Here is a 23,744-nt window from a genome sequence, read left to right as displayed (position 1 = left end):
AAATAAACTGGAACTGGGTGTCAGGCATTACCAGAATCGGAGCTGAAATGAAACTGTCCTTAAGACTCAGAAAGGCCTTGTCTGCCTTAGAGGACCACAGAAACCTGACTCTTGGGGAGGTCAGAGCGTGCAAAGGAGCAGCAATGCTACTGAAACCCCTAATAAACCGTCGGTAAGAGTTTGCAAAACCTAAAAACCTCTGCACCTCTTTCCTCGAGGTAGGGACCGGCCAATTCTTGACCGCCTCCACCTTTGACGGATCCATCTGGATCTCCCCCTGCCTCACAACAAGCCCAAGGAAATGAACGGAAGACTCGTGGAAGACACTTCTCCGCCTTCACATAGAGCTGGCGTTGGAGAAGGTGTTGAAGAACCCTCCGCACATGCTGGATATGGGACTGCATATCAGGGGAGAAAATCAGAATATCATCAAGCTACACGAAAACAAAATCATTGAGCATATCCCGAAGTACATCATTAATCAAAGCCTGAAAAACCGCAGGAGCATTAGAGAGCATAAAAGGCATCACCAGGTACTGATAATGCCCACTGGGCGTATTAAAGGCAGTCTTCCAATCACCCCCCTCCCTCACACTCTCAAGATGATAAGCATTCCTTAAATCCAACTTAGTAAAAACCTTAGCACCTTGTAAGAGTTCAAAAGCTGAAGAGACCAGAGGGAGGGGGTACCTGTTCTTGATGGTGACGTCATTGAGACCCCAGTAATTGATGCACGGACGTAAAATGTTGTCCTTTTTAGCCACAAAGAAAAAACCTGCCCCAGCAGGGGACGAAGATTCACGAATTATGCCTGTCCGGAGAGCCGCGTCAATGTAATCCCTCATGGCCTGCCGTTCAGGTAAGGACAACGGGTACAGGCGACCCTTAGGGGGCGTGGTTCCTGGCAGCAAGTAAATGGCACAGTCATAAGGACGATGCAGGGGCAAAGAGGTAGCCCGTGACTTGCTAAAAACCTCCTTATGGTCATGGTAACAAAAGGGAACCCTAGACAGATCTGGGAAGTCAGAATCATGGTCTGGTTGAACCCCTAGAACCTGGGAAGGAGGGGCACTACCTCGAGTAGACTGTAAACAATCGCAGTTCCAAGGTAAAATAGAACCCGAGGACCAATCTTAGTTAGGATTGCGCCAAACAAGCCAGGGATAACCCAAAATAACCGGGTGTTGAGGAAAATCAGACAGGAAAAACTTAATCATTTCAGAATGGTTATCAGCGAAAGTCACTTTAACAGGTGGGGTTTGACTAGACACAGAGCACAACGGATGCCCATTCAAGGCGACAGCCTGCAGGGGCCTTTCAAGAGGCAAAAACTCTAAGTCTAATTGTCTTGCAAATTGAGCATCCATCAAGTTAGCATCTGCACCAGAGTCAATAAGCACCACCAGCTCAACAGTCTTTTCAGGAGTGGAGAGCTGAACAGTGGGGCTTGCACGTTGGAAGTCATTAGAAAAGGAGGTGCAACTCACCAATGAAAACTTCCTTAGCGGTCCCTTCTTATTTACTGGACAGTCGCTGACTTGGGTGACCCGACTGGCCACAATACAGGCAGAGCCCTTCCGAAAGCGGTGCTGGCGTTCCTCAGGTGATAGGTGGGCTCTGTCAATCTCCATGGGCTCTTCCGATGAAGGTGGTGAAGCAGAGGACACATTAAGAGAAGATTCAGGGGCAGACGCACACCAACTGGGGCCACTATTAGCAGCGTATCGCCTCCATCAGTTCGGAGGAGAAGGGAAGGTGAAACACCTCTCTCTTTGTCGGTCTGTGAGTCTCTTGTCAATCTTGATCACTAGATCGATGAGTGAGTCCAAATCCTCCGGCAGATCCAGAGGGGCTAACAGATCCTTGAGTTCACTAGAAAGACCACTCAAAAAGGCATCAAAAAGTGCTGATTGATTCCAGTCGCATGCAGCTGCCAAAGTACGAAATTCAATAGGATAATCTGCGACACACTTCCTCTTCTGCTGCAGCTGACAGAGCTCTGGCTGCCTCTCTTCCTGGCCTGGTGTACTGAAAAATCTGTGTGAAACGCTTTGTAAAAAGATCAAGTGACTTACAAATGTCCGAGTTGCGCTCCCACTCGCTCGTGGCCCACGCCTCGGCTCTGCCCGAAATATGGGAGATGAGAAAGGTAATCTTGGCTCTCTCTGTGGGGAAAGAGAAGGGCTGCAGTTCAAAGTGGAGGCTACACTGAGTCAAAAATGCTTGACAATCACCAGAGTCCCCCAGAAAACCTCTCAGGACGAGCAAGATGAACAGATAGGCCAGGGGATGCAAAGTGTGTTCCAGGAGTCACCTCAATACTCTGGGGCTGCTGCAAGTAGTCCTTCTCTGGAGGCTGGGTTGAAGAGGTCCGGAGCCGCTGCACCTTCTCCACCAGGTAGCTATGTTGATCACTGACTGAGGTAGCAAAGTGATCATGTTGAGCATTGAGTTGCCCCATCTCCTGGCGCAGTAGGCTCATCTGTTGTTTCTGTTGGAGGAGCCTCTTCCCCTGAGCCCCCAGGGCCCCCAAAACTGAGTCAGAGCCTGCTGAGTCGATTACTGGCCAGTTTGTACTATCAAAGCACAAAAGAGGATTCAAAGGCATAGCTCACACTGTTTAATAAACAGAAGGGATTCCTGGCAGTACAGCACAATTGAACAAGTCCAAAACTAACTAAATACACTCTCACAAAGTGTTACTGAGGAGGTTCACTTTACTCAACTGAAGAAGACAAACTGGCAAAGGAATCTGTTTGCAAAGAAGCATAAATGGAGAAGCCAGGACACAGGTGCAAGACATAAGGCTGATTAGTGAGGAGCCTCGTAATGAGACAGGAAGTGAATACAAAAAATAAAACCGGAAGTACCAGAAATACAATAAAACCAGAAACATGACTGCAAAGCATTCAACCTACAGAACCACCCATGACCGATTTGATCTGAGCATTTTTAAAATTAGTCCAAAGATTATGCCAAAGGTGTAATTGAGCAGCAGACAACTGAATAGGCATGATAAGGTGTACAAAAAGATTTAAATAAAAAAACAAATAAATAAATGAAAATTCTACTCAGAGATGATCAGAATGATTTTAGACCACATGCACATTCAAACTGCTTTATGATATTTGGGCAACAAACCATTCAGGTATTACTCAGAAATACATCATCTTGCAACATGTTGGAATAAAGATCCAGACTGTCCTTATTTTTTCCTTCATTGCTGTGATTCATAATTTTTTAACAAAAATTATGAAAAAAACTATTTCTTAAGCTGTCAAGGAACACAAGGTTTTAAGATGCTCATTTCCTTATCCACAATATTTTCTCTTAACCTTGAAAGAAAAAGTGGTTCCAAGAGAGAACATTTAGCAGAATATTAGAATTACAAATTGATCTGAGAACAGTGGTGAGTGAGGTCTAAGCCAATAAGAATTATCAGTGATCATGGAAATTATGCAAATGTCTGTCCTTAACGAGCTTTGAGATTTCTGTTTTTCCTCGTTTATGCTCCTCTTTTCTTCTCCGTTTTACTCAATTCTCTTCCCAAAACACCTTTCTCTCAAATTCAAGATTTGTCTTTATTTTCTGTTTCGACTCCCCCCTGCCCTTCATCTCATCTCATGAGAAGCTGCTGCCTGGCCTCAAAGGGAGCACTAGAAAGGATCCATCAGTGAGACTGCTATTCTCTGGAGAATGCATCCAGCGTGTTGCTCTGTTCTGCTTCGCTCACTATTATATCTATCCAACCCCAGATAGCCTTTACTGTAGATCACAGGGTCTGTTTTCATTTTTATTTTATTATTTTTTTTTTTACAAAGCTGTATAGTATTGTAATTCAATGCCTTGTTGGACACCAACTACCATAGAGCACTTGCACATTTCCCCGAGCTATTTGCGTTACATTCACTGCTGGCGTAAGGCCGATCTTCAGGCTGTAGTCATATTACGGTGTATCATTATGGAGCCCGGTGTACACAGAAGTGAGTTGGCTGTGCATTTTCTTTAGGTTTTGTTGAGGAGGATCAAAAGGTCAGAGGAAATATCCACACAGATTTAAGGCACACCAAATTAATCTGCCAGACATATCAGGTGGACTTTTGGAGCAGCAGCTGGAGATGCCGGTATGGAATTTTTAAGCCTTCGACGCTGGGCCAAAACAAAGCCTCATTTATCCCCAAACAACAACATCTGGGCACGCTTAACAGCATGGATAAATAAACAAGCCCTCTGGACACAAAATCCCCCACACTCGATCACTCCCACACCCCCACCCATTCTTGTCATTCAGAAGGCTTTTGCTGGTGTGGGACCGGCACATCAGCACTGATAGTGTGCATCCAATTAATTAGCCAAATGTTATCTAATTAGGAATAGCCAGAAGACTAAAACAAGAATACTCCCTTCTAGTTGCAAACAACCTCTGGTCAGCAGTGAGCATGGTTTTCTCCTCCTCTAACCTTTGTGATCTGTTGATGCTGAGTAGGAGGACAGAAAGAGAGGCTTGTAAATCCTGCTTGGGTGCTAAAGTGTCCATCATTAAACAGCTATTCCTCATGGCTCTCTTTTTAATTCGGTGAAAGCCATGAAAAAAAAAAAGGCTAGCCTCCAGCATATCCTAATGGCACTGCATCAGGAGGCAATCTAATGGTTTCTTTGTCTTCAGTGTGTCTGTCTTTGTGGACATCTGCATTATTTGCACAGTGCTGTAAGCAAAAGTCAGCACCATCTGACACACTTCTGAATCCCTTACATTCCTCAACACCTGTGCCTCAATGTTATTTAAAGCACTCAGGGGCTCTGCACCAAAAACCAGCCACTGGCTGTGTGTGTGTGTGTGTGTGTGTGTGTGTGTGTGTGTGTGTGTGTGTGTTCGTGTGTGTGTGTGTGTGTGTATAGAATCATTTCTGTATTAGCAACAGGCATTGCTGAGGCAGAAAATAAGGAAATATATATTTTATAAAAATTGTAGAACCTTGACCACAAAAATAAGAATTGTGGCCTGACTGAGTTGTTTTCCTTTTCTTTTAGCGTTGACACAGATTGCTTAAAGTGGCAGTATGCAGTTTTACCTTTAATCTCTAGAAACATCCATTGAAATTTTGTTGAACATTAATAAAATGATGCCCAATTGTTGAAGAATATTGGTGGCTTTGTAACATAACCATATAAACCGGGTCTAAAGTACATAGGGCACGGTTCTAGCATCTTTGGGGGTACCATGTTTCCTTCTGGAAAGCTCGGGGTCATGCGCCATTCAATGTTGTCACACTAGATTAGTGGTTGGATATAGATCCACTAAGATAAATACAATAAAGTTTATCTTTCACCAAATAGAATATTTACTAAGACATCACAATATAACTATAGACACATTACTTGTCTTTGTGTGTGTGTGTGTGTGTGTGTGTGTGTGTGTGTGTGTGTGTGTGTGTGTGTGCGTGCGTGCGTGCGTGTGTGTGTGTGTCTGCTCTGTTTTCTCGATCCCCAGTGAGTCGTGGTGGATGGCTGCTTATACTGAGCCAGGATTCTCTGGAGGTTTCTTCCTGCTAAAAGGGAGTTTTCCTCTCCACTGTCGCTGCATGCTTGCTTAGTATGAGAATTGCTGTATAGTCACTGACACTAGTCAGTGACTTGATGCAATTTGCTGGGTTCCTTATATAGGAAACATTATTTCGGATTGGCTTGATGAACTGACCTGAATTGGAATGTTTATTATGTGAAGTGCCTTGAGACGGCTCTTGTCGTGATTTGGCGCTATATAAATAAACTTGAATTGAATTGAATGTACAACTTATGGAAGTAACAACCTTCAAAAACATTAAAGTAGTAAGAAATACATATTTAATAACAAAACTGCTAAACTCTTGAAATGGATGGATGTATAAATATCCTGTACTTGTGTCTGTCATCAGAATGTACAGAAATCTTTGCAACAAATGTGCCTCATCCTTATGATAATGTAAGCATAATCATAAACAGTTCCAGTTTTACTGAAAACACCTCAAACGTCCGAGACAGAAGTCAGCTATTTATTTTTCTTGTGTTTTTCTCCTAGGCCCAACGGAAAGCTGTTTCATATGTTTGTTTGTCAAGCCAGAGCACAATGGAGTTCATGCCCAGCAGCCTCTTATCTCCAGTTGTAGTGTCATGGCGTGTTTGTGCTTATCATCTGTCCACAGCTCTTCCAAGTTGCAGGACGTCACTTGACTTCTTTGGGGCTTTTCCAAGTCACATGGCTTCCAACAGTGACTGATTCACAATTAATGAATTTGAATGTGCAGCTGCATTACAGTTAATGAAACTGCAAATGCAGAAAGCAAAACATGAAACCCTACAACTGACATCAAGTGTAATCAATGTGCCTGATGAGTGATTTTTAATAGAGATAAATATTGTGATGTAATGAGAAAAATAATCACATTTTGTAAATGTTGGTGATTTTTCTCAGCTAACAGACAAGAATAGTTTCAAAGGGAAACCGTTTGCATACAGGGAAAATCTCAGGCAATGCCACAACATGAACATTTATAAAAATAAAACAAGAAAGTTGTAAATATAGAGGTACTATTTTAAAATAGTTAAATTGCAGCCTGAGCTTCTTGCACAGCTAAAAAGAAATCTGTCAAAGGGAGGAAGCAGAATTTCAGAAGATACAACCTCCAATGGCTTCCTTTGAATTAAACAGGCAAACTACATTTTCAGCGAGCTAAATGCTGCATTTCTTTGTATTGTTCTTGTACAAAGCTAGTGAAAAGAGAGTGAGTGAAGTGTGGTGGGCTGAATTTGTTTTGTTTGCTGAAAGGAAAGAATACAATCAGCTGTGAAGTTTGGCTCAAACAAAAGACTGTTTCTAAAAAATTTAAAATGATAAAAATACTAATTGTCACAAAGATTGCTGCCTCAGTTTTAATAGGGGCAGCTTGCGCGAATCCCCAAGATGACCTAATTTAATGAATAGTACTGAAAGACAAATAATCTGACTTCAATCCCAGGCTACCCATGCCACATGTCAAAGTGTCTTTGGGCAGACACAGCCTACTTGCTCCTCTGGGATGGGGCAAATTCACATAAATGCCTCAATCAATCATTAAAGTTTAAATGTGATCAATCCTCCTGAAGAAAACAAAAAACTGCAGATTCGAATAAACTCCAAGCACTGACCATACCAGTAGTAATATATATATATATATATATATATTCTGGCTATGACCCATAAAGAGAGTTCAGTAGTGGATTGGAGTCTAAAGTTGTCTGTCAAACTCTCCGTATGCTCTTGGACAACAAACAAGGTGATGTACTCACCACTATGAATGGCAGTCAACGGGGCAGCTCTCCATACACTGTTGAAGATGCAAATACTTTTTTTTTCCTAAATAAAAAAAGGACTTAAGAACCTCTATCTGCTCTTGACTCAAAGAAAAGCACAAGTTTCATCAAAAGCTGTTGCCAACGATGTTTCAAATGAACTGTGGCCATCTTTGTTGTTCTGTTGCATCAACCCGCCACCAAACCACTGTGATCGCTATAACGATAAACCTGCGGAGAATACAATTGGGCGTGGCTTGACCAACCTGCAGAGCAAAATCTTTTTGATACAATTGCAGTTTGTTTAAATGTCTAGGGTGATCTTCAAAGAAAAGTCAGACATTGCAAATATTGACTGCTTCTACAAACCTAATATGCCAATGAAAGCCTGTGGAACTGATGAACTACTTGTGGTTGTACAGAAAAAAAGGGTTAAATCAGAATGATTCAGCCAACTTTGTGAAAACCAATACTTGAGTTGTTCTTATAACCTAATTGTAATAAAAAAAAAACTGTTCCTCTCTTATATGTCATAATGAATTTGAAATGTTGCTGCATTTCAAATATTTCGCTTAATTTTAACTGTAGAAATGTCAGGTTTCAATGAATAATATCCTTGTTTATATTTGATTAATTTACCAGATTTGATTGTTACATTACAAGCCTACTACAACACTAGAGGATCCAATTAAATCATTTTCCAGACAGCCTACTCTATATGGATTTCCGTGCTCATTTGCTTGTTTGTAGGACACTATTAAAATGTTTTGGTGTTCATGTATAGATTTTGTACCCCTTGTGTTCAATACATCAAGTGCTATTTCAATCAGGCTTTGTCTGTGGATTTTCTCATCCAGACAGTATGTAGAGATTAATGAGAGAAAATGGCTGATTCAAATGATCCTGCACTGCCCACTGGGGCCACTGATTGTACCAGTCAACATGCAAATGGTTATGTTTATTACAAGGAGGAAAAGGCACAGAATAAAGGGTCCTTGATAATCACTAGCTGGTATTTGGTGAAAGTGAAGTAAACTGCAGACATCAAATATTTATAATTAGATTTTTTTATATACACAATAACTGTGAATTCCTGCATGCAAATCTATACTTAGATGCATAAAACATATTTTGCCATAATTTTTCTAGTATTTTTAGAATTAAACATTTCATGAAATGCAATCTGTGAGATCATGAAAGTGATGCATTCAATAAGGCCATTTATCTAACAATACAAAGGGAAAAAAAGGCAATATGTCACATAAATGGCAGGTCTGTAACTGGTTCCCGTGCTCTATGCAGCACATGATCGCAGCCTCTTTCTCGTTCCACTATCGGTCTTTCTTAACAGCTCCCCAGATGTCTGCTCGGTCATCTTCTTCCTCGTTTGAGAAAATTATCTGGTTTTCTCTTGACTATGCATTATCACTCTGCGTAGAGCTTTGTGCAATCGTAAGTGTTGCACACTGCATGCAAACTGTCATGAGTTCATTATTGTTATTGAATGTATGTACAGGCAGAAGAATGACCGACTTCCCTGCATTCATATTAAGTATGCACTTAAGTTGAAATGTGCAAAGCAGTACTGTCCTATGTGGGATTTAGAAGGCTGCTAAAAAGCATGATTTAGTTGTTTCCTTGCTCAAATGGACCTGATTCATTGTTGATTTATCTGTTCAACATGTTTTCAAAAACTGCAAAAACTGTTCATAATTTATGGATTATGATAGAATAGAATAGACTATTAATCCCACAGTGGGGAAATTCACTCATTACAGCAGCACATACACTTAGAAAAAAGGAAGGAGTAAGATTACAGGTATAGACGACCTTCAACCACTAAAAAAAACTAATAAAAAAGGAAACGTGTTTCCAGAACTATGCAGCATAAGGGACACGGACACACTGTATGTACATCCGAAATTGAACAAGTATTGAACACATACTGAATATCGCATTGATGAAATTTTGTAACAAGATAATGCCAGTACCAGCTAAAAAAAGTTGTGTTGGAACAGAAAAGCATCTAAACATGCAAGATGGTGACCCTTAACAACTCTAGATTTTAATATCACTGATCTAACTCGATTTAAAACAGATCCTAATGTAAACTTATTTTGTTCCATTTCAGATGGCCCCCTGGGACCACGTGGCCTCGTGGAAGCTACAGAGATGTGCACACAGGAGTGCCTTGTCCTGGGACATTCGGACAACTGTTGGATGCCTCCCACTTTAGGAACATATCAGCAGCCCAAGTCGCCCATGTCCAGCTATGGGTCTCAGCGGGAATGGGGTCCAAAGGACAAACTTCTTAATGGACATACTCTGTCCAGAACCTGGAAAAATGAGACCGGACGGTCGGAGCATTTTGGCGACAGGAAGCAGTTTGGCAGCGGTGAGGGACACTTCGGGAACAGTGGCATTGCTGATATTCCTTTAGTGAGTCTGAAGTCCTGCCAGTCATCCTCATGCCCAGACAGCCCAAAGGACCAGCAGCTATAAGATGGACTCTGCTTCTGTTCCGTTAGGAGCCCTCACATCCGGACAGAGTAAAGAGGTGGTGTACCTGAGCTCCATTGTCGTACTTCTTGTCTCATCTCTTTCCTCTTAAGTTGATGCTTCTCTGCGGTGTAATAGCCACATGTACTGTGTAGGCCAGGAAAACAAAAAGTGCTTATGCTTTGTCACTGCTCTACAGAAAATCCTTTTTGTGTGATCCTCTGTGGATTTCTTCAGTGTTAAACGGCATTTCCTGTCCACTTCCTGTACGAAATGGACATGAGGAGGAAGGACTTGCATAAAACTGAAAAAAGAAGAAAAAATGCTGGCTGACCAATATATACCAATATTTGTGGTGTGATTATTATTGAGTTGTTCTGGACTATATTAATCGACACAGTCAAAGAAAATTTACTACATTTCAGAAAGTGTTCTGATAACACTGTTTGTAGACACCTGTTTATTCTGTCATTGTCTCCGTGTTTGTAAATAAGACTTATTAACCACAATCATGTATCTGTAATATCCACGGCAGGTAGAAGGGTTTGTGGCTGTTGTCATCATGATGGTTCATCTGGATTTGGGATTTCAACTGGAAAATTATTTAGAATATCATACAAAAAAGCATTTACCTAATTATTTTAGAGAATGGTTGATTTTGAAACAACGTCACCCTGAATTTTAAGCACTGTTGCCCATAATCCATAATAATTTCCTTCTAGCACTGCAAAATCATAAAAGCAAACTTTTCTTTTTTGTTAAAAAAAGCAAAAACTAGAAAAAAGCTGTATGAAGGATGTCAATGCTCAATATGTGCATTATAAAAATGGAAAGCTCTCAAGACTCTCCACTATAAACCAATTTTGAAAGTGTTTAGTACAATAGCAATATATTTGTAAATGGCTAAATGTTTTATCTAAGGTTGATCTTACTACTGTATAGATTTTATTCAAATTGTGATTTCACTGAGTGCAATTTCTCAGTAGAACCTACAATTTACTGACATATGTATATAAATATACATATTGTATGTAACGTTCCCACAGATTTATTTCCCATTCATAATTAAACACGGGTTAGGGTAACAATTCAATTCACTGTGCCTTCATGATCCTTCGTCAAAATACCGAACTGTGCTAATTTCAAATGATAAGAACATGTTGGCTATAAAGTAACTCCCATCTGATGATCAAATGCCTTATGCGTTGAATACCTGCCCATTTCTGAGACATAATCACGGCAGGTGTAAAAGTGCAAAAGTCAATCTGAGGAAAAACACAAAGGCATGTACAGATTGTGGGCCATCCATGAAAGATAATTTCTTTGTGATCATGCCGGTCCTAAAAGACTGGTTTTTTAAGCATGGGAGGCAAACACACCATGGATCAGCATGCTACAAGATATACCTTAAACAGTTAATTTTGTGTCTTATTTTTCTTACAATGTTTTTGGAGGGACGGACTATTGAAGTTAAGTTGTTCTTAAGGAGTTATTTGATTTGTAAAGCACTTTCATATTTCTGTCACAATATTAAAAGATGTTTAGTGGGATGGAGTGGTTTGCTTATCGCAGTATGTTTGTTAGTTGTGAGGGTGTTTGACATCGCATACTGAAACAGTTAATCCATGTTACTACTATACAGGTATAAAGCTACTGCAATAAATGTTTTAAATATGTGTATGCTTCATTTGCCTACAAGGTGGTAACATCTGGAGAGTTGTGTTTTTTTATCTGTGCAGATAAATGCCTACAGGAACCTGGCAACAGAACCAGGTACATAATCATGAAATGGGGCTGGAATTTATTTGGAAAGCCTCCCCTAGCTAAAAATTCTGGATTTCATCTAATTAGAGAATATGTTATCTCTTGTAAATATTGTGTGTTCCTTTTATCTTATTTTTCCTCGTTCTTTAATAAACCAAAGGGCTGGTGAAGTTAGAGGAACTAAGGAGAAACAGAACATGCTTCGTGGGAGTCTGTCATGTTGATGAATAGTTTGTCTGGCCTATTTAGCATTGTGTGTCCTTATAAATGACAAAACTCCCCATAACACACAACAACAACAATACATTCAGGGTCATTGTGGCATTTCGAAACATTTACCAAAACCCCAGAAGGGACACAGTTGGGAAATGGTCAATAATAAAAAAAAAAAAACAGACTTAAAGCTTCTTTATATAAACTATTTAACATTTATACTTGTAACAGTTTGCAGATTTAAGGAATGTCCAGGTTTGGCTTATTCTCAGTTGGTTTAACACTTCCAAGACTTCAGAATTGGTGCTGCATTGATCAGGTGGTTGTTTTGTTGCCTCACAGTAAGATAGTTTGAAGCCTTTCTGCACAGAGTTAGCATGTTCTCCCCATGCATGGCTGAGTTTTCTCCAGAGAATGTCAGGTTGATTGCAGACTCTAAATGGTCCTTAGGTGTGAGTGGGTAAGTAACTGGTTGTTAGTCTCTGTGTGGACCTGTGACAAACTGACAACATTTAAAGAGTATGCTCCCGCCTCTTGCCCAGTGACTGCTGAACAAATGCCCCAGCTCACCATGACCCTAGTGACTATGAAGGGGTTTAGATGTTGGGTGGATGGAGATTGTAGTTGTTTTATTCTGATTCTAATGTGTTTGGAATCTATTTCCAAAATGGTAAATTAAAATGAGATCATTTGGTGAAGCTGTTCTAGGGGCTGCTGCCCTCCACAGCCATGAGGACTTTCAAGACCGATCAATTTCAAGTCTTATTATAAAATTACATCTACACATCTGTCCCAGTGAGCTGCAGCAGTGTCTGTGCTCAGGAACTATTAAGTGATTTAACCCCAATACAACCCCTTAAAGCTGACTGTCAAGGAGGGAGGCATTGGGCTCACTTTTTAAGGTCTTAGGTATGAACCAACAAGGATTTGAACCCCACTCTCCCAGTGCCAGGGCAGACACCTCACCACTAGGCTGCTGAGAAGGTAAAGGCAAAAAGTCCTCAATGTACAGCTTGTTTGGGGCAGGAACAGAATGCAAGACACAGGGATACAAGTAACCAACAATGAGTGGAGGACTGAACTTGGTTTAAGTATACTGAGGCAGTGATGATGAAACAGGGAACAGGTGTACATGATCTGCTACAGGTGAGTTTAATTAAGAGAGAGAGACAACACAGGCACTAAAATAAAAGGAGGACAAAGAAGAAACCATAAAAAACAACTCATGATAACTACTGACACTAGAACCAAAGACCTAAAGCAATTAAACTAGTTTAGCAATGACTGAAAACAGGAAAAAAAACATATTAATACTATTGTAAACAGAGCAAACAACATAAAATGAGCCAGGGAGCAAGGGCAGGGAAAATTAAAACATAGACAAGAAATAAAACACCAAAGAGGCTGTTGATTGGAAAGACTGAAAACATTAATAGGAAGTAAAGTGAATAACAGGAATGATAAGTCTGAGGGGACAAGCACCACAAGGGACATGACACTAGGCCTGAGAAATTCTGTTCTTTGCTGTTCCAAGAAAACTGCTCTCTTGGGCAGAGATCTCAGATTGTTTCTGGGATCTACTGGATCAACACTCCCAGTGTTGGGGTGACAGCCTCAAGTGCACTGATGACCATGGCACCACTGAGGCCTTGACTTGCCACAACATATCTGTTCCTTTTTTCTCAATACTTTTGAAACTTGCTGTGTTTCTTCTAAATGATATTGCAAATTGAGATCCATCTACCATTGGTGAATAGGTAGTTTTCCTTTGATAAGCTGTGGGGGAAATATTGGTGCAGCTGTGGCTCAAGAGGTAGCAGTCATTTCCCTAATAGATGGTCAGTGGGTCTGAAACGCACAACTCAATAAACCCTATGTTAATGATACATTCTTAATAAAATGTCTAACCCCCAAATTCCACTACCTCCGCTCCGGTCCGCCCCCGCCTTCCACAGCCGTTCGCTTCCGAACTCAATTTTTACTGGTACCCGCTCTACAACGGCTCCGCTCCGGTGCGGAGACCTGAGGTGGGCAAACAAGCATGCGCGGGATTTTCGAGATCTTGCGATACAGTCCGAGCAATAAACGCGGAAGTTAGATCCAAACACCCGTTGTGTGGGAGAAGCATCAAAATGAACTGTTTAATCTGCCTGTCATTTGTGTTGAGAGATCAGCAGTGTTTGGATCAACAAAGTGTGATTATTATTATTAAATTATGGCTTAATTTTGTGCATTTAAACTTCAGCCGCCACTGATAGTTGTTAAAAGTTGTTAAACCTGTACATATGAAACAAAAAACGCCTTTTGTTTATCGATTTATTGTGAAAAACGGAAGTTGTGCTCGCTCCTTTTCCTGTTGGGCATTTGTGATTTCTGTCCATTTACTGCGGAGGTGCTCCGGCGTCCGGCAAAAATAGGATCGATTCTATTTTTGCCGGACGCCGGAACAGAGGGCGGCGCATGGCGCCGCACTGCCGGAGCACGGCCGCAGTAGTGGAATTGCTCTGATTGACTAGAACAGGACCGATTTTGCTCCGGCGTTCGTGTCGGAGCGGAGCGCAGCGGAGCAGAGGTAGTGGAATTTGGGGGTAAGTGTATAAAAATGTCCAGGGGAATTGTTGTCTGCTTGCTCTTGTTCAGGATTTATAAGAAGCAGTCATCAGAGGTCACTGCATGGTGGGGTTCTTTATTCAGAAAGGCATCAGTTGTGTGTTTAGCATACAACCCCCTTGCTTGCAAAGCAACTGTGGTAAATGGTATGGTGATTTTCTAAGTCAGATGACTCCAAAGCACTTTATACTTCACCCAGTCATTCACCCATTCACTCGCTGGTGATGACTGTAGCCATGGCTGCCTTGGAGCTCACTGACAGAAACAAGACAACCACAAAGCCAATGTCACTAGTCCCTATGACCACAACTAGCAGGTACGGTGGATCAAGTGTCTTGCTCAAGGTAACAACGACTGACATGGATGAAGCTGGGGTTTGTATCGGCAACCCACTGACTGCAGGGCAAACTCCTAAGCCCTGAGCCACCAATGGTCTTTATGTAAAAATACCTTCTCATTGGCCTAAGTGTGTGATGATGACTAACGGGACCTTAATAAACTTCTTTGAAATCATGTGAACGAAAGACTAGAAGAGCTTCTTTAAACGTAGCCCAATTTGATTGTACTTGATTGTGTTTTTATTTTGTTTTTGATGTTTCTTTAAATCGATTTGAGTGGAAACTACCAAAAAATTAGGCATCAACATATTCAGAGTGTTGTGTTTCCTTCTATAAACTACAGTGTGCTAACATTAAAAACCCCAATGAAGGATTACGTACATGGCATCATTTTACAAGCACAGCCTTTAAAGTCATATGCATCCTACTGCATACTGTTTGGAAAACACATTTGATCATCAAGTTAATAATTTCCATGCAGCCCCATTGCCAGTACTGAAGGGCAAGGCACCCAGTATAACAAAGTCATTTTATTTTCTTTTAGGTTTCTATTTCTCACTGTAACCTCATTTGATATGTTTATCAGCTGTCGCCCAATGGGCCGGCTTAAATTCTAACTTGCCGTTCAAGCTATCGTCTCGTGCAAGAATAGTTTCTGAGAAGCTTCAAAGCTAATTGCCTTGGAAGTGTGAGGGGAAGTAAATTAGTGTCACACCAATACCAAGAAAAAAGGTTCCCAATCGCATTTGCTTTTTTCGTGGCTTTGAGAATATTTCCTTTCCAGTCAGGGAAGCCTGTGTGCACAAAGTGGAACAGAGTGAATGTTCAGCAGAAATCAGTCACAGAGACACCATGCGCATCAGACAGGAAAAGAGAATTCTGCACAAAGATACAGACGAAAAGAGAACCATCTGAACGTTCAAGGGCTGTGTGTGAAGATAATATTAGTAGAAATTAAAAATGGTCTGCTCCAAGAAGATTAATTCAGTTCCTTCCTATTGAATGTAGGAGAAATCAGTTTGGATTTCTTCCAGCCCAACAGACCCTGTAGCCTTGTACATGTTAGAGGCCATTACCGAAATGCATGTTTAACAGAAGAGAAGCCAAGATTGAAAACCAGTTAAAGTACAGCATCGACTGAAGCATAACCCTCTGTCAACTGTAGTCAAATGATGCCCAAAAATGAATAACCCTAAGACTGTTCCCTACGCCATTTCCCTTGACACAAAAAGGCATGTTTGATGGTCTGAAATAGCAATATGCATGCATAAAATATAAATGTTACATTTTCACTCTATTTTTCTATGGACATGCGGAATCGAGCTGGCGCCTATCTCCAGTGGCCAACAGGTAAAAGGTGGGGTCTATCACAGGGCCACATGGAGACAACCATTCAAACTCACATAGCTTCAAACCAAGGGCCAATCAATGTGCATGATTTCAATGTGAGAAAGCCTACACAGGCCGTGAAAGCACATGCAAAATCCTCACAGAAAGGCCCCAGATGGGTGACAAACCTGCAACTGTATGATAGAATAGAATAGAATAGAATTTATTGATCGCACAGTGGGGAAATTCACTTGCTATAGCACTTAGAGAAAAGGAGGATTAAAAATAATAAGATTACAGATAAACACACAAAGGTAACAAGCTATTATTGTAACCTTCAACTTCTTTAACAACTAATAAAATGAAACTTTGAGTTTACAGAACTATGCAGCATAAGGGACACAGATATACTAATGTACATCTGTTGATGCACAATATTGAACACATACTGAATATATCATTGATGTTATTGTGTACCAGGATAATGCCAGTACCAGTTAAAGTGATGAGTTGTACACTCTTACTGCAGAGGGGATGAATGATCTACGGTAGCATTCTCTTTTTCATCTGGGATGTCTCTGTCTGCTAATGAAGGAGCTGTGGAATGCAGTGAGTGGGAGGGGTTTTCCAAGATGGAGGTCATCATTACCAGCATCCTCTTTTCACACATCTCCTCAACTGAATCCAGTGGGCAGCCCAGAACCGAGCTAGCTTTTCTAACTAGCTTTTTCAGTCTCTTCCTGTGTTGGTCAGAGCTGCCTACACCCCAGCAGACCACAGCGCAGTGGATAACAGAGCCAACAACAGAGTGATGAAAAGATTTTAGCAGATGGGAATTAACTCAGAAGGACCTCAGCCTCCTCAGGAGCTGAAGGCAGCTTTGGTATTTGTAGCATCTGTGTTGTTGGACCAGTTCATTTACTGATGAGGTGAACACCCAGGTACTTTAAGGTACCTACCACCTCAATGTCTGCTCCCTGGATGTTTACTGGTGAGAAATAAAAATGCTAAAACTAAGTATGCCTCAGTACAGCTAATGTTGGCATGTTAAGTTATTCTTTATTATTGGATATGTGTAAATCTAACATGTAAAATAATTATATATTTGATAAAATAAATACATTCATTAACAATTTATATTAAAATAAATTTATTATTTATTTTAAATTCTTCCAGAATTACACTTTTTTATTATTTTCCCATGACAATTTTGTCTCAACAAAAGCTAATACATTAACTCAACTTAATTATTATTAGTTTTCCTTGTGGTCTGAGCTAAATAACAGGTAACCTAAATTGCAGGTGTTTGGTCTGTGGGAGGAAGCCTTCATACCCCAAGAAAACCCATGCATAGTTGGTGAAAACATGCTAACTTGACTCAGCAAGCTAACAGCTGGGTGTTAAACCTTCTCGCTACAAGGCCACAGTGCTACAATCTGTACAGCACTACAGTAGACACAGCCTGACAAGCCAGGCTAAATTTACAACTAGAGGGGACCTGTCCTTTCAAGCTGTAGCTCCCAGACTTTCCTGCCCCTGTTTCTTCGGGTGGCCAACTCTGTTGATTCTTTTAAAAAGCAGCTGAAGACACTTTTATTTAGACAAGCTTTTGTGCTCCTGTCCTGTTTAGCCTTTTTATGTATGCTGTGAAGCACTTTGTGATTTTATCTGTGAAAAGTGCTATATTAATAAAGTTTTACTTACTTACTTACTTACTTAAAGACATATATAATTTAGTCTGGTAAAGCTCCATTGATGGTTGTCAGCTGTGGGGCGGGTTCTACCATTGTCTTTCAAATGATCTCTACATGCTACTGGACAATGAACAATGTGACATACTCACAGCAACGGATGTTGGTCAATGAGACAGGGCACTGTTGAAGAAGGTGTAAAGACTTTTTTTTTTTTGTAAATAAAGGACTTAAATACATCTATCTGCTCCAGATTTTAATAAAGCCCAAATCCAAACAGTCCAAAATTGATGTTATGTTAAACATTTAAAAAATAAAATGTTCATGGGAAAAGGAACCTGCAAGCAACCTGATTGGTTTCATGCAGGTACGAAAAAGGCGTGTGGGAAACCCAATATTAGCTTAAGGAACATTTCATTGGCAATAGCATGTGTTGAATCTATAACTTTTAAAGTATTTTAGAGTTGTAGCTGTTACCACGCTCATGGATGTCTTTAAATAGCCAAGGCTTATGCATCTTGTTCAAATTGATAACCTCAAAGTCTCCATTTAAATAAATTGCAGGACAATATATTGCATTTATAAACTGTAAGAAAAAAGCTGGCTGACTAAATGAAACATGAAGGTCAGTGAAGAGGGTGATGAGAGAACATGAACTATCATGCAACAGCCACAGCAATAACTATGACGGATTAAAGAGAAATTGCAGCTTGGTCAGCTTCTCTAACCCCGACCTTATATTCCAAATCTGTATCATTTAGGTTATTGCATTTGTAGAGGTCGCAGTAACGTATAGGTCAAGGCTTAATACCAAGGCTTCCTCTAAAAGCCTTAAACACCCACTTTTTGTGTCTGAAAATACTGCAGACAAGATTATATAAAAGCCTCCATGTGATTTCTGCAGAAAGTTGTGCTCATGGATTTTTATCATTATTTATATTCATATTATTGCTACATGTATGACTTCAAAAACCATGCCAGGCATCGTACATGACGTAGAATACAAATACTCATACTTTCATGTTTAATATCCAGTTTACCTAAGCCTATAACATACATGCTCACCTTATGTCTATTTAAATGTTATAAATTTGGTAATGTGGTTAAACGTCCTTAGAAAGCAAAAAAAGTTGTATGTACGTGACGTTTGCATGTTTGACATCTGGCTGCATTGCATTTTGGAAATTTTGCAAAATAGTAAAAAACAAATCACATCTGTTTACATTTAAAAAAAAACGTTCTGACAACTGCTGGCATATCTTGAAGATAGGTCTTGAAGATGTGCCTTGCTTTGCTGTGTGAAACTGATAAATACTTCCAGTCATGACTTCCAATTAAAAAAAGACTCAACAGTCATGGGTAGAGATCCAAAAAGAAAGCAGTACTAGGAACTGGTGTCAGCCTTTAATGAATGACAATACTGGATGAGAAATGGAGAGTTGTGCTGCAAAGACCTTAAGCCTGTGTGTGTAAGAGTTAACACTACAGAATGGCCAATTGTCTATTAAAAATAGCCTTGGGGTACCCCTCAAACTGTGGCTGGTGAAGTCAAAACCTTAATAGCCATCATAATCTTTTCACCAATGCAAGTTCAACAAGAATACACATTCACTTATCCGTGAAATTCTATTTTCAGACCAGCAAATTTGTGGACATGAGTTCCATTGTGACTTTTAGTGTCTTAATAAATAGTCTGACTGAATTTAGCATATAGAAGATCTGGAGTCTCACTGTGAGATGGAGGGGAAATCCTGTTAGTTGTGGTGTTTCCGTGGTGTCATGGTGGAGTAGAAAGGACACAAACAGCTCAAATACAGAGGCATGCAGGTCAAAGAAACAACAGAGTACAATATGTTTGAGTTTTTTCCCAACAGCCCCGCTCCAACTGCTAATGCATACGTCCGAGCAAACAGAGAGATATTCCAGGGCTGAATTATCATCTCAGTCCACCCCTGGTCTTGCGTAAAGTGGTAAAAACAATAAAACAACCCATAATCAAAGTTCAAATATTGTTTGCAGCTTATATTTTGCAAAAAGAAATTAGGTTTGTAAAAGCAATGTCAAATTACAAAATTTCAAATGCATCTTTTAAACGGATATATTTGTAAGATACAAATAAAAATGTTAAAAACACTAAATATTCTAAAATACATTTCTCTACATAGCAAAACATTTGATATTTTAGTGGTTTTAGTAGGATTAGGTATGCAAAAAATGGGCACCAACAAAATATGGAAAATAAAAAGAACATTAAAGGAGAATTTGAGTAATAGGAAAGCTGACTAAACACTACATGACTGTTAATGTTGACTTAATATTCATAAAATGATGGTTGACAAGTGAATAGAGAATGAGAATGAGAACAAGAGAAGTGAAGCAAAAAAGTTCCAGAACTGTCGCTGAGCTTTTGTCAAACAATATGTTAGTGTATTTGTTTCAATTTAATGGTACACTGTATATTCGACTAACAGTAGTATTATTCCAGCTCTGATGGTCATTACCAAATTTGAAGTCTCAAGACCAGAAGCTACGTCAATGCCTTTTCTAAATACAATTGTAAGAGCCTAAAACTGGATTTTATCATGGCTGTAGGTCAAATATTCCTAAGACACTACAAGAAATGACGAGCTCCTTTCCTTTGCAACTGCAATTCCCGTTAGAGTTGTTACATCCATTGCCACATCTGGTTAAAAATAAGATATCAAAACCGGACAGCTCGTAAAAGCACTGATAGAAACCTTTGATTGTTTCATCAAGAGTCAACACCTTAGTGAGAATCAATGAGCACACCCATTGTGAGACAGCAATTCCCTGGACCCTGAGGCCATTTAGAGAGAGATCTGATGGCTTCAGTCTGTCTTGGCCCTTCCAGAAATTTGATCCAGATGGGCAAAACAGACACATCTGTATAGATTGCTCCAGCAAGCCAATCAAGGAACAAACACTCTGCCAATATTCCCTCCAGATGAGGCCTGGGCTCTCAACAGAGGGCTGAGATGAAAGACAGAAAGCAGAGTGGGATTGTTGATTAACCTCTGTAGTCCGTAATAAATCTGTACACACAGTAGAAACCCTGCTGCTGGTGTAGTACTCATCCATGTCCACCGCGGCAATCTGAAAAGGATTCTTGTCAAGACTAGCTTTCTTTAAACACAGTGTGTTGAAATAGGTTGTAGAACAGTTTGATTCTCACCTGTTATTGCCTTCTCTGTGGTGTCTCGTAATGACTGAGACCCTACTCCCAGTAGGCTACAACACTGGAGTGAAAAACTGACTATTAGCTGTGATTGCTGTTTTCTTACTGGAAAAAAAAGTTAAACGTGGTACTTTTTTATTTAAAATTTGGAAACAGAAATGTGTCCAAATAAATTTTCATTTCAATCACACTAGACGATTGGCTGGAGTTTTAATGTCAAAGAAATGTGTTGATCTAATTGAAGGGCTGCACAGTGACGCAGTGGTTAGAGCTGTTGCTTTGCATCAAGAAGGTCCTGAGTTCGCTTCTCGGCCTGGGATCTTTCTGCATGGAGTTTGCATGTTCTCCCTGTGCATGCGTGGGTTCTCTCCTGGGACTCCGGCTTCCTCTCACAGTCCAAACACATGACTGTTAGGTTAATTGGTCTGTCTAAATTGTCCTTAAGTGTGAGTGTGTGTGTGTGATTGTTTGTCCCGTGCGTCTCTGTGTTGCCCTGTGATGACCTGGCTCTCTGTCCAGGGTGTACCCCGCTTGATTGCCCATTGACCATTGGAGATAGGCACCAGCCCCCCTGCGACCCTACGTGGACAAAGTGGGTTCAGACAATGGATGGATCTAATTCAGGTTATCTGCAGGTTTAAGGGAGCCACATTTAAGACTTTTTGAGACCTTTTTAAGGCCACTTGGACCACATTTAAGCTATTTTTCAAAATTAAATTTAAGCTATAATTTCCAGCTGATGCCTGGAACCGGTGCTAACCACGTCACGAACGTGGGATTAGCCATCCAGATACCATTAATGTTGCACTTCCCCATGGCACAAACTCCCACTAGTGTGCTCATCTAAAAATAGCCCCCTTTCACAACCAACCGAATGTGTTTGGTTTCGCTTATGCCAACATCATACACAAAAAACGCTGAACACTAACTAGAAATTCATGAAAATTTTATAGAAATAAAAGAATCTTGTTTATTGGGTCTTTGGTAATTTAAGACCTTTGGAAACTCTATTTAAGGATTATTTGTCATTTTTAAGGATTTTTAAGGCCTTAAATTTGGAAAAGCTAATTTAAGACTTTTTAAGGACCTGCAGATACCCTGTAATTGAATCAGGGCATGAATTTAGAATTAGAAAATATTAAAAATAGCAAAACAAAATAATCATAAAGCTAAGCAAATCTGTAAAATAGAGGACTAGAGCATAAGGAATGTTTTGAAATATAAATGTATTAATAATATAATCTTCATCACAAAGGATCAGGAAGAAAACACTATTAAAGGACCTATTTCTTTCACACCTTCCAGAGCAACCGTAGGCACAATGTAAGATAAAATAGTACCTTTGGCTCTATTGAGATGTTATGTTTTTATGAAATTATTATTTTATTTTATGAAGTTATTTTATTTTTTTACCTTAACCCCCCTTGCCTGCAGGTGGTGGTCAGAGTGACTGGTGGCGCCAGTGTTTGGCAGGCCTCTGGCAGTGTGCCCCAGGTAAGCTGTGGCTACATCATAACTCACCCCCACCAGCGTGTGAATGTGTGTGTGAATGGGTGAATGACTGATTGTGTTGAAGCGCCTTGGAGGGTTGTAGAACCCTAAGAAGGTGCTAAACAACTACAGGCCATTTACCACCTTCTCCTGTGTGAATTTCAACATAGTACACAGCAGCAGACCCCTGAAACTATAGGTTCATGGTTGCAGCAGATTCAACACCATGCCCTGCTCAGCCCTTAAACTTGTCCTCTGAAAGAGTGGGCAAAGATCTTGTTGCTCTTGCAGAAAAAATTCCATTGTTGGGTTCGAGGCATTATTTAAAATGCAGGCTTGCAGTGCACATTTTAGGACATCCTCAGGTCTCAGGTGTCACACACCAAACTATAGATTAAGAACATCAGGTTTCATTCAAAAAGCCAACAGACTTATGACTAAATAACATCAGAAAAATAAGGTTTCAGGATCAAGTATTTCAGGCAAGTACATTTCAGGAAAAATGTCTGTCAGGTGCAAAGTTCTCAGGAAAATTCTGTGAGACAAAAAAGACTCAGGAAAAAGTGTGTAATACGTCTTTTTGTCTGATGGGAGTTTTTCCTGAGACCTTTTTAGTCTGACAGACTTTTTCCATGGATCTTTTAAGTCTGACAGATTTTTTCCTGAGATTTTCTAGTCTTATACACTTTTCCCAGAGACTTAATTTTGACAGGCTTTTTTCTGAGACCTTTTAGTTTGACAGACTTTTTCCTGAAGACCTTTTTGTCTGATGGACATTTTCCTGAGACCTTTTAGTTGGATGGATATTTTCCTGTGACCTTTAATCTGACAGACATTTTCTTGTAACATTTTAGTCCAATAGACATTTTGTTGAGATTATTTAGTCTAAGAGACATTTTCCTGAAACCTTTTAGTCTGACATAATTTTTCCTGAGACCTTCTAGTCAGACAGAGTTTTTCCTGAGACCTTTTAGTCTTACAAACTTTTTTCCTGAGACCTTCTTGTCTGACACTTTCCTGAGACCTTTTAGTCTGACAAACTTATTCCCGAGAACTTCTTGTCTGATCAACATTTTCCTGAGACTTTTTAGTGTGACAGTCTATTTTCTGAGATCCTTCAGCATGACACTGTTTAGTCTGACATACTTTTCCTGAGATTTTTTAGTTTGACAGACTTTTTCATGAGATGTATTTGTCTAATGCAATTTAATCAGATGTCTTGACGATTTTTTAATGAAACATGATTTTTGTTTTTTCTCTATTGTCTGGTGTTTGACACCTGAGACCTCAGGATGTCCTAAAATA

The 23,744-nt window shown here is 40.0% G+C and overlaps 1 protein-coding gene and 1 long non-coding RNA gene across 6 annotated transcripts in view; one reads left to right on the top strand and one right to left on the bottom strand.

The window, feature by feature from the left end:
* The window catches only part of LOC107381645 (protocadherin-9), a 243,711-nt gene extending 232,996 nt beyond the window's left edge, over positions 1-10,715 (top strand). For all 4 annotated transcript variants that reach the window (XM_054732393.2, XM_054732392.2, XM_015953417.3 and 1 more), the window contains one exon: positions 9,440-10,715. In XM_054732393.2, coding sequence (XP_054588368.1) covers positions 9,440-9,810 — 371 coding nt within the window. In that variant the 3' untranslated portion in view covers positions 9,811-10,715. The remainder of the gene's footprint in view (positions 1-9,439) is intronic.
* The window catches only part of LOC129153192 (uncharacterized), a 170,452-nt gene that overhangs the window by 33,344 nt on the left and 113,364 nt on the right, over positions 1-23,744 (bottom strand). The gene's annotated exons all lie outside the window — the stretch shown is intronic.

This window comes from Nothobranchius furzeri, chromosome 9, assembly GCF_043380555.1.
Source record: "Nothobranchius furzeri strain GRZ-AD chromosome 9, NfurGRZ-RIMD1, whole genome shotgun sequence".
Lineage (NCBI taxonomy): Eukaryota > Metazoa > Chordata > Actinopteri > Cyprinodontiformes > Nothobranchiidae > Nothobranchius > Nothobranchius furzeri.
This window is presented reverse-complemented; position numbering and strand designations above follow the sequence as displayed.